Raw genomic sequence first — 12,011 nt, 5'->3', positions numbered from 1 at the left:
AGGGTGGGGGTCGAGGGGAAGAAGCCAAAATCTTAGCCTCCCTTTAGCCTCCAGGGACATGGGGGCTGTGGCTCCCCTGGTAGGCCTGTGGGGAGGCAGGGGTGGGTCCTGGCTCTAAGCTCCACTCCAGGGGCGGGTGAGGTAAACAGGCAGACAGGCCAATCACAGGTTCCCTTTGTCATCTGGGCTTCACCCTGCCCCATCCTCCTGAGAGCCCTTTCTAGAGCAGATGTGGGGCCTCTCCAGAAGTGAACATGGCAGGGGTGGAACTTCTGACCGTCTGTCTTTCCCAAATACGTATTTCAGCAAGTTCGGCTTTACTGGTACAAGTGTCCGGCCTCGGGCAGGTCCTGCTCAGGGAGAGCCTGCTGCCCAGGCAGTGCCAGCAAACCCAACAGACACGGAGGCTCTAGTTTCCCGAGAGGAGAGCGCAAGGTCAAAGCACCTGTGAAAACACTCTCCTGGGTCCCTCACTCATGCAGCAAATAGTTTATATATATATATATATATATATATATATATATATATATATATATATATACTTATATATTTATATATTTATTTTATTTTTTATAAACATATATTTTTATCCTCAGGGGTACAGATCTGTGAATCGCCAGGTTTACACACTTCACAGCACTCACCATAGCACATACCCTCCCCAATGTCCATAACCCCACCCCCCTTTCCCAACCCCCCTCTCCCCAGCAACCCTCAGTTTGTTTTGTGAGATTAAGAGTCACTTAAGGTTTGTCTCCCTCCCAATCCCATCTTGTTTCATTTACTCTTCTCCTACCCCCTTAACCCCCCATGTTGCATCTCCTCTCCCTCATATCAGGGAGATCATATGATAGTTGTCTTTCTCCGATTGACTTATTTCGCTAAGCATGATACCCTCTAGTTCCATCTACGTTGTCGCAAATGGCAAGATTTCATTTCTTTTGATGGTGCAGCAAATAGTTTTAAGCGCCTACTCTGTGCAGAGCGTTTCCTGTGCTCTGGGGACAAAGCTATGAATAAAACAGACCAAACTCTCTGGCCTCCTGACGTTAACATTGGAGGCCTGGAAAAAAGACGAGTGAAATAAACGCATAATAAAAAAAGACGAGTGGTGGGGCGCCTGGGTGGCTCAGTGGGTTAAGCCGCTGCCTTCGGCTCAGGTCATGATCTCAGGGTCCTGGGATCGAGTCCCACATCGGGCTCTCTGCTCAGCAAGAAGCCTGCTTCCCTCTCTCTCTCTCTCTGCCTGCCTCTCCATCTACTTGTGATCTCTCTCTGTCAAATAAATAAATAAAATCTTTAAAAAAAAAAAAAGACGAGTGAAATAAATGCGTAACTCTTTCTAAATCAACTCTTTCTAAGTCACATTTTTACATAAAGCTCACTTGTGTTCCTTATTGATCATGGAGGCTCCCAAAGGGGTTTGAGGCAAATTTTAATGAAGATTTTTTTTTTTTAACTAACAGCTGCAATAAAGGCTTTTTTTTTTTTTTTTAGATGGAAAAACCTTTGGGGAACAGGGAAGTCAATTTTTTCCTTCTTTCATCCTGGGGAGAAAAAGGTGTAGGAATGTGAAGTGCCCAGCATTCAGATGCAGGGGGAGCAAGGCAGTGTTGATGGTTCTAGAGGGCTAGAATGTGAGCAGGTGGACCATGGGGGCCGTTCCTCCCCTGCCTCCCTCTCTGCAGAGCTGTGGGGAGGGGCGTCTCCATGCAGGGACTCACCGCAGGACTTGTAGGGGCAGCAGCGGTCCGGGCTCCACACCTCCACCAGGGCAGTGCCCATGCCACACTGCACTTGGGGACAGCGGAAGCTCTCGCACACTGTGAAGGAAGGGAGACAGCGGACACATCAGCTGCAGACACCTTGGAGCAGAAACCCCCAGAAATACAACATTGGCTCCTCCTTGGTTGCTCCCACCCCTGTCCAATGTCCTTAGACACCCTCCAGGGCTGGAGCTCCTGGGAAGAAGTCTGGGCTCCTGGAGTCTCCCCCTAGAACTTCTTCTGGAAGCCTTAGTTCCACTCTGAGGAGGGATTAGCAATAGGACAGTGTCAAAACCTTAAAGTCACTCAACAGAGCCTTCCTTCCCCCTGGATTCTGTGTCACCCTGAGAGTAGGGGCAGATGGACACCAGGGACCAGTGCAAGCTCCATTGCTGGGAACGAACGTTCCCTCTAGAGGAGAACGCCATGCTATGCGCCCTGTGGGAACCATACCCACGGAGCCCACCCTGAGCCTGCTCTGTTTCAGAAATGCTACACTCCAGGGTGCACACTTCCCTTTTTCCTAGTCTTCAGGCAAGCCCTCTTAGTTTGGGGTTCCTCAGCCATTCTCATTTATTGGGAGGACAAGGCAAGGATTGAGGGACTCCTGGGCACAACTTTGGGGTGGGGAGGGGAGGTGTTTGGGGCAGCACTTTGAAAACTGTAAGATTGATCTGATTTACTAAAAAAAAGTATATTGGCACAGGTAAAGATTATCGATTGATGTCTCAAAAAATTATGAGGTGGAAGGGGAGAAGGACCTTTGTATAGGGTCAAAGTAACGGGTTCCTTGAAAATTCTAAATGCAAGATGGCAGCAAGGGACAGTCACCGCCCTCAGTCAGGGCCCATGTTAGCCTCAGTTACACTGTCTCGACCAGATGGTCTATGTTGCATGATGTGATATACAGTAAAGCTCACGTCTGTGGAGCCCCACACTTGTGACTTGAGTCCACCGAGTCTTAGATCCAAATTCTGGTTTGCAGGAAGCGCAGAGGATGGGGGAGCAAGGTAAACAGTTCCAAGAGGAAGCAACGGATGAGTCCAGAAGGTGGGACTTTTCTGCAGGACCCCAGCCCAAACTCTATAATTTCGCGTCGTGCAGAAAAAGACATCGATGCTAGGTCCAAAGATATTTAAGGGACAAAACAGGAATGTGTGGTCCTGGACTGGACAAACCAGGGAAGCCCTGGATGGGGCATGATATAACTTGAAAATGTATTAACATGAACTGAAAATAGTGGGTTAGAAAAAGAGCAGGTGGGGCACCTGGGTGGCTCAGTTGGTTAAGCGGCTGCCTTTGACTCGGGTCATGATCCCAGGATCCTGGGATCAAGCCCTGCATCAAGCTCTCTGCTCAGTGGAGAGCCTGCTTCTCCCTCTCCCTCTGCCTGCCTCTCTGCCTACTTACTTATGCTCTCTCTATCTCTCTGTAAAGTAAATAAATAAAATCTTAAAAAAAAAAAATGAGCAGGTATACATTTGTGACAACGTGGTTGGGCCCAGAGGGCATCATGCTAAGTCAGATAGAGAAAGACAAACACCATATGATTTCACTCATAGGAGGAGTCTGAAAAGCAGAACAAATGGGCAAACAAACAAACAAACAAAAAACAGACTTTTAAATACAGAGAACAAACTGGTGGTTGCTGGCGGGGGGGGATAGGTGAAATAGGTAAAGGGGAGGATACAAGCTTACAGTTATAAAATAAGTAAGTTATGGAGATGAAAAGTACAGCACAGGGAACAGGGTCAACAATATTATAATGACACGGTGTGGTGACAGATGATGATGACATTCTTCAAGATGAGCCCAAAGGAATGTGTACATGTTGAAATGCTATGTTGCATACTTGAAACTAATTAACATTGTATATTAATTATATTCTAATAAGAACAATAAAACAAATAAGAAAATCTAAAAAATCATGTACAGTATGAGCTTATTTTGATTAAAAACACACACACGTATAAAGGCCTAGTGAGTATGTGGAAGGATGTCTTCCAACCCCAACTGTGCTGACAGTGGGGTATCTAGGAAGCCAGAAGAAAGTATTCTCACTTGCTTGCATTTACTTGGATTCTGTGCCTTTTATGAAGCAGATATAGTGCTTCTATAACAAAAGTACAATGAGGATTGGAAGAAGTAATGATACCAATACCCTCCCTTTATGGAGCACCTACTGTATGACAAGGACCATAAGGTACTTCACATATATTATCTCCCATCTTCATGAGAGTCCCTCAAGGTACGTACTGTTAGCACCTTTGGACCCATGAGGAACCTTGGCTCAGAGAGTTAGTGACTTGCCCCAGGCCATACGTCTAGTAAATGGCAGAACCGGGATGCGAAACCATGACTGACTGGCTGCACCTGTTCTCACTCCCCATGACCAGACTTCCTCCTGAGAACCCCAGAGAGAGGGGTGCCTGGGTGGCTCAGTGGGTTGAAGCCTCTGCCTTCAGCTCTGGTCATGATCCCAGGGTCCTGGGGTCGAGCCCTGCATCGGCCTCTCTGCTCGGCGGGGAGCCTGCTTCCCCCCTTCTCTCTCTGCCTGCCTCTCTGCCTACTTGTCATTTCTGTCAAATAAATAAATAAAATCTTAAAAAAAAAAAAAGAACCCCAGAGAGACACATGAATAAGAGCAGGAGGCCAAGAAGGACAGAAGAGACACAAAGAAAGAAAGGAAAGACAAGGGGAAGGACACTGGCCCTCTGCTCAGATCAGCTTTGTGAACACTTGGCGACGCGAGGCCTGGAAACCCTAGGTAGGGCCGATCTGTGCATTGTGGTCAGCTCATCTGGGCATGCGCTGTGGAAGTCTACACTGCTCCAAAGTTGGTTTCTGACACTGAAGCCGTCAGGGTTGCCCCTGGGGTCTCCTGGCAGACAGTCCCCGCCTACACCACTCTGGGCAGGTGAGGTTCACTCCCCTTTTCCCTATAATCAGTGTGCGGTTTTTACAAATGGAGTCATCTTGAAATTCAACCAGTTTGTTAACTCTCATCTGTTAGGTTTTCTTAATGTCCCTGATGCTGCCTCTACTAGGCTTAAGGGGTACTATTAAGGTACCAGGTATACAGTACACCTTATACTAAGGTACTACGTCCTGTGAAGATATCAGAAAGGGTCCACTTCTATTTATGGTCGCAACCCAAAAGAGCTTCCAAGGCTTTGAGATGCAGGGTCTTCTGGGATGTAGGCTGCATGTGCAAAGCCAGGGTGACACAGGGCAAGAGGGCCCTGAAGCAGGGGCCTTGGCTCAGAGAATGAGGACTGTGAATCAGTGCTGGGAGGATTGGGGTGGTCTCACCCTAGGCCTCCCCCTGGACCTGGGGACTCCAAGGGAGGGGACAGGGAACCTCCTCCTGAAATCTCAGAGCCATCCATATCCCTGCCTGGACCCCGCACCATCGCCTGGCCCAGCGTCCTCCAGTGAGGCCTCTTCCTCCCTCATAGGTTTGGCTCCTCCTTACCCTGGGGCTCCCTGTGGCTCCCTACTGAACTCCCATTGGTCCCGAGGGAGGGCCTTGTGAAGGGATCCTGGTGGCACATAAATGTCCCTGGAGCCCCTTGAGGTTGCATGTCTGCCTCCAGCTGGGACTCACCACACTGGTACAGAGGACAGCAGAGCTCTGTGGTGTTCCTGTCCACGGTGAGCGCCTCTCCTTCCTGACACTCGGGGATTGGATCTGGACAGTCGCCACAGGCTGAGGAGGGGAAAGGAGCCACGGCCGTCACAGGAAGTCCCCTCACAGGGTCTTGGTACAAGGCAGGTTGCTGGGTTGGTGGGAGGGGTACCTAAAACCCAGCTGTGACAGGAGCTGGACTCAAGGAGCCTTTCGTGGCCTCATAGGGCCTATCCTGGAGCAAGAATCTAGATCCTCCTTGTCTACCCAAAGTTTTACATCAAACAAACACCAATTTCCTCCTGCTAGTAATGGATGGGGTGAAGCCAGGCTTGGTTTCCTCTTCCTCCTTCCCTTTGTTCTGAACAGGAATCTCACTCTTGTCCTGTGCCCAGTCTATCTGGTGAGCCCCACAATTTCCTTCCCAACCGCCCCTGGGAAATGTGTGAGGAAAGGGATGTCCGGGATCCAGCTGTGCACGCTGACGCCTGCCGGCATGTCTACCCACCGCAGAAGTAGGAGGGGCAGCACGAGTCCCCCAGGCGACCCACAATCAGGATCTGGTCCTGGCGGCAGCTGGGAACCAGCTCTGCCTCACACAGGTCTGGGTCACACTCTGCAGAAAAGATAGAACTTAAATGCTGGGAGCAGACCCTGTCTGGCCATGCCTGGGTCCCCAGCCCAGCTCTGCCCCAGTCCCTAACCAGAACCCAGTCCCCAGAGCTCCCCCTCCCCAGCTGCAGGGTTCCCCACTCCCCGGTGCTCCCTGCCTCAGAACCTCTCACCACAGCTGTAGCTGGGGCAGCAGGAGTCCTCCTGGAAGTGGGTGAGGAGTCGGTGGCCTGGGCGGCAGGTAGGGGCGAGGCCCTCACACAGAGTCTGGTTACACACTGGGCCAGGGGCCACAAGGCATGTCACCTGGAGGCTAGGAACCCCCCCCACCCCCACCTCCTGGCCTCCAGTACTCCCCAGCACCTAGAAAGCTTGTCTTCATTTCTCAATCTCCCCAGAACCTACATTCTAGGAAGGGGCCTCAGAGGGTCAGGGCTCGACAGAAGAGCATTAATTGTTAATATTCATGGAGATGGGCCAAATGCCAGCTGCTGTCCTAGATAAGTATCAACTTCTAGAGTCTCACAACCAGCCAGAAAACGGGGACTATGATCAGTCTCGTGCTATAGCAGAACCAGCTAAGGCACAGAAGACATTAAATGATCGCTGAGGTCGTGAGGCTGCAAAATGGCAGAAGAGTTGTCCAGGCTGCTCAGGTCCATAGCCTGTGCCTTCAAGCCCTACCTCATGCTGCTTCATGAAGGGGGCTCCTCTCCTCCGGGTGGGGTTCTCCTGCTTGCAGCACACCCCACACATGCCCCTTTGATTTTCCAAGCCTTGTCCTATCCATCAAGCTCTGCAGGGGGAGCCGGCAACCCTTTAACCATCTTTTTTTTTTTTTTTCTTTTTTTAATTTTGACAGAGAGAGATCACAAGTAGACGGAGAGGCAGGCAGAGAGAGAGAGAGAGGGAAGCAGGCTCCCCGCTGAGCAGAGAGCCCGATGCGGGACTCGATCCCAGGACCCTGAGATCATGACCTGAGCCGAAGGCAGCGGCTTAACCCACTGAGCCACCCAGGCACCCACCTTTAACCATCTTAACGGTTGAGGTTGAGGGAAGTGAAAGGCGGGACTTACCACAAACCGTCCCCAGGCAGCAGGGATCCTCAGTGGGCAGGAGCAAGGCCACCTCCCCAAAACGTGGGCAGGTCTCAGGGCGGGGCCCCGGGCAGCCCAAGTCCACTGGGACAATGGTGTTGGGAGCCTGGCACTGGTGCTGGCAGCATCCACTGAGGGAGCTGTTCCAGGTCTCCCCCAGGGCCCGAGGCACGCCCGTGCTGTCGGTGCAAGCTGCAGTGGGGGACAGGGTGGGGCACAAGGGACTGAGGTGGTTGGGAAGACCCAGACCATCCCAGGCTTGACCCTCCCTGGGACACTGATCATCCCCAAAGCAGACCTGGAGGGGGGCAGATGGGCCTCGGCCATGGGTGGCAGGTGGGATGAGGAGACCCTGGGGTGAGGTCAGCTTTGGAGGGCCCCACCCTGGCCGGGAAGGGACCTACCACACTTCTCCTCGGGGATGCAGAGCGCCGAGTGGCGCCGGTGCAAGAGGGTGCCCTCGGAGCAGACACAGCCCTCACCCAGCACCTGGCACTGCTCTGGGTCGAGCGGGCCCAGCAGCCCATCCTGGCACGTCTTGGGGGGCTCACAAGCTGCCACACATGCCTGGTAAATGGAGTCGCTGGAGCATAGGAAGGCTGCAGGGGCACAGTGGGGAGCAGGCCGGGCTCAGACCCCAGGCAGAGTGAGGAAGGGCCTCAGAGTGTCATCTGGGCCTCAGCAGAGAGTGCAAAGCGGTTTGGTGTCCCTGCCTCCCTTATCTAGATCAGAAGGCAGCAAAGCACAACCCATGGCCAAATCCAGCCTCCTACGGACTTTTGCAAATAAAGTTTTATTGAAACACAGCCACACCCAGGCACCTGCCTATTATATCTGGCTGCTTTTGCACCCCTAGGGCAGAACTAACTGTGACAGAGACAGTAAAGCCTGAAAAGCTCAGTTATTTACCATCTGGCCCTTCGCAGGAAACATTTGTCCAATCCTTGCTTTAGATCAGTGTTTTCAAATTTTCTTGACCTTAGGAAGTACATTTTACACTGTGGTCCGGTACACACGGCCATGCAGAACAGTGGTCCTTAAACCTCAAACAGTGGTCCTTACAGAGGACTCATTCGGGAGCTTTGGAAATCCCCTTGCCAGGACCCCACCCAGAGCAACTGAATTAGAATCTCTTATTGTGGGGCCCAGCATTCGTACTTTTTGGAGTTCCCTAGGGATTTTAAAGGATGGCTTGGGATTGAGAATTACTGATATATATATATTTTTTGAAACTTTTTTTAGAGCATTACTGATATATTGAAACAAACTTGTTCACAAAACAATATTTACTCAAAAAAACCACCCCAAAACAAAAAACAATATTTACTCTTTCTAGGTAGAGTACACACTAACATTTTCTATTCTGTTGCATATTTTGAACATGGTGTTGACCCCCAAAGTTGGTTTCATACCCACAGTGTGGAAAACACTACTCTAGATGACTTTGTCTTTTCATCTTTTATCTGTCATCGTATTCTAGGCGTGGTCTTCCTGTGAGCTCCTTCCAGCCTATCTGGATGTGTCCACATTTATAAATCAGAGTGCCCTAGGCCGGTCCACCCCTGTCTACACCACCAGTGCAAACGTAATGGGATGGGGAGGGGTGGCTCTCACTTCCCTTCTCAGGCAAGGAAGGGAGAGACGGAAGGAAGAGAAAGATGACCAAGAAATTAAAAGAAAGGCAACACATCCTGGATGGTAACCATGTGGTGGGCCTGCGGGAGACACTCGGCACACATTACCTCACGTTACCCTCAAACCGACCCTAGGGGGAGCCGTTCTTACTTTCTTCATTTTACAGAGAAGGAGAAGAGATTCAGGTAAGTTAAATAATAAGCAGATAATATTCATTGGACTTATTAATCTACATTATAATAAAAATAAATGTGTTAAATTATTCATAGATGGATTTATATTTATTATATAGTATATTAAATATGTTTATATTGTATCTTATATTAAATAAAAATACACTTATTTATTTATGTATTTATCATAAATGTATTGGTAAAATATTTCTTGAATTACAGAGTAATATCAATGAATGAATGAATAAATCAATGACTAACAGGGACAGGAGTGTCAGAAGCCACGGAGGAGATGCCTGTCCTCCCCACTCCCGCTCAGGCCCTGACTCACGGCAGTAGTCAGAACGTCGCCACTCGATGCACACGTGGAATTTGTGGCACATGGCCACGTACACCGTCAGTGCCACGCAGGGCTGTTGCACGTACTTGGTGTCCCGGATCCACAGCTCACAGAACGACTCTGGTGGCACCTGGGCACGCCAGACAGCGCTGCACCCCCTGATTCCCCATATCCCCGGGCCCGGCTCCTCCCAGGCACAACAACCAGCTTCTGGAGACTTGTGATCTGGCCCCAGGTTCAACACCTCTGGGGAGCTGCCCTCTGCAGATAGGGACTGCCCTTCCTAGCCTGGGAGGTCCCCCCACGCCGGGCCCTAGCGGGTACCTACAAAGCGGTGGCAGGCGCTGAAGGTGCGGTTGGACACCATGCGAAGGCAGGGCGAGCAGTCCGCTGTGGCACAGCTGTCAGGGCGGAAGCGGGTCTGGCCCACCGAGGTCAGGGAGCTGGGCACCTGCCAGCTGTCCAGAAAGGGAGCGGGGTCCTCAGCCTCACCCACCACAGAGCCGTCCTCCAGAGTGAGGTCGTTGGCTGCATCCCCATCACAGATGCCTGGAAAGGGAAGGAGGATCCCAACAGCCATAATGATTACCACCACTCCCAGGTCCCTGGATGTCACTTTGCATATTTCTTACAATAATTCTTTGAGGCTGGTATTACTATTATCCCCCTTTTACAGATGAGAGAAATGAGGCACAGAGAAGCTAAGAAACCTGCTGTGTAGGAAGATACCATCATTCTTAGGAGACAGACACCAAGGTATTTAGAGATAGAGGGATACAATGTCTCCGACATACTTTCAAATCACTCAGAAAAATGCATTTATGTAAAAACGGCATAACATAGAAAAGTGCACATATAAAAATCATATATGTGTGCATGCATATATATACACATATGTATACCTATGTGTGGTTTTTTATACACATCTAAACACATTTATACACCTCTGTGTACACACAGAGGCAGGAAAAGCAAATGTGGCAAAATGTGAACCCTTGGTAAATCTGAGCAAAAAGTAAATGGGAGTTCTTTATAGTAGCTCTGACGTTATATGAAAATTTAAAATGACTCCAAGAAAATCTGCCTTAGCGGAGACTGCTAGCTAAGTGTAACTCCTCTTTCCTCTCTTCCGGACAGTTCTCTAGCCTGTTTTTCCCAGGATCTCCTGGGGCTGGGGAGCCCATGCTGAGTGAGGAGGAGGGTGAGGGGTACTGCGGCTGGGCTGGTCCATAAACATTCTTTGACTCTCTGACTCTTTTTCCTGCAGTGGAGTTGGAAGTGTGTGTTGAGAATGGCGGAGCCACAAGATGGAGGGAGTCTCCACTTGGGAATTTTTGTGTGCCCGAAATAGACTTCTGTCAGGTCGTAAGGCATTGAAATGGGGGTGGGGGCTGAAGTTTCTCTGTCACAGCTTCTAACATGACCTTAACTTTCAGCTTCCTCTCTCGCACTCTAGGCTCCCCACACACACTTCCCTGCCCTTGACCTTCTTATGCTGCTTCCTCTGCCTGAAACACTTTCTCAGATGTCCTTCTTTCAAGAGCCCTTCGGAGGCACCTGTCCACGATCTTCCAGTTCTGTAGAACGGATTTTGGTTTGGCTGGGCTGTCTTGCTCTGAGTGCAAAGATTCATTTTCCTTTAGATAAATTTTCTCACTCTCCCAGTAGTCCCCCTGGTCCCCAAGCAGGGTGCCCAGGACACAGAGTGTTAGTTTGGATAAAAATTGGATGACTTCTGCTCTCACACCTCCAGCCACCAGTTTCATGAATGTAAAGCATGATTTACTCAAAACCTTCAGATTTTATGATCCTAGTGGTTGCATTTTTGGTCTTGACATTGAGTCACTGAAGGGTGTCCTGAGTATCCTAGGGAGGAGATTACTGCTGAGGCCAGCACTCCCTGCCAGGCATAAAGAATGGAAGCAAGACATGGTGAGAAAAAGATGATGGAGTGGTGGCAGCGCTGTGTGTGTGTGTGTGTAAAGAGATATACTTGTATCAGGAAGTCAGTAAGAACAGAGGTTTCATAAAACAGTGATTTCTTCTGTTTTGCCTACTATCTGTCCTGTGACTGGCACACGGTAAGTAAAGAAAGAATGAACAGAGAGCAGACTTACACATGTTAATTCACGTGAAGAAGGCATTTTGAATACAGGGGTGTGAGCGTCAATGATCAAAAGGGTGCAGATTTATGGACATACATGTATGTGTTTATGGAACACCGAAGTGCTCCTCTGTTCTCTGGCATCATAATGTCCTGTCACAGAATGTCCCGTCGGGGAGCAGCTGTCCACACTCAGACTCCCCCTGCACACCCCTTCTCCTTATCAAAACACATCCGGTCCCTAAGGGCACACTCCTGCAGTCATGTTGGTGTCTGAAGAGCCCCAATGTTGTGGCAGCTCTGCTGTGTGAGTTGGGGCAAGGTGCTTAACCTCTCTGAGCCCCCTTTCTTTTTTAGTTCAATGGTCATCTCTTAGGGTTGTTAGGTCGGTGACCTGCAATAGGTGAGGTCAGAGTGTGGAAGTGCTTTGTGAAGTGCCCAGGCCTATGCAGACAGGAAGGATTATCTGGTATTAGGAAGCTATCCGGGAAGCCGACAGACAATCCCAGTTAAAGTGACAACTGGCCGAGGCCAGAGCCCTGAGCCGTCTCCCTGCTGGCAGCTTCAGCCTCAGAACACCAGACACTAGGTCTCTCTGTCCTGGCAGCCATGCTGCTTCCACCTTTGGCCTGGCCTTCTGTCCCAGCTTTCCCTGG

The 12,011-nt window shown here is 50.1% G+C and overlaps 1 protein-coding gene across 1 annotated transcript in view; it reads right to left on the bottom strand.

Annotated features, from left to right (window-relative positions):
• The window catches only part of OTOG (otogelin), a 77,603-nt gene that overhangs the window by 8,057 nt on the left and 57,535 nt on the right, over positions 1–12,011 (bottom strand). Inside the window, 8 exon segments of the mRNA XM_047693323.1 lie at positions 1,725–1,823; positions 5,374–5,475; positions 5,903–6,010; positions 6,180–6,284; positions 7,083–7,295; positions 7,508–7,702; positions 9,243–9,381; positions 9,580–9,800. Coding sequence (XP_047549279.1) covers positions 1,725–1,823; positions 5,374–5,475; positions 5,903–6,010; positions 6,180–6,284; positions 7,083–7,295; positions 7,508–7,702; positions 9,243–9,381; positions 9,580–9,800 — 1,182 coding nt within the window.

The sequence above is a fragment of the Lutra lutra genome, chromosome 10, assembly GCF_902655055.1.
Source record: "Lutra lutra chromosome 10, mLutLut1.2, whole genome shotgun sequence".
Taxonomy (NCBI): domain Eukaryota; kingdom Metazoa; phylum Chordata; class Mammalia; order Carnivora; family Mustelidae; genus Lutra; species Lutra lutra.
This window is presented reverse-complemented; position numbering and strand designations above follow the sequence as displayed.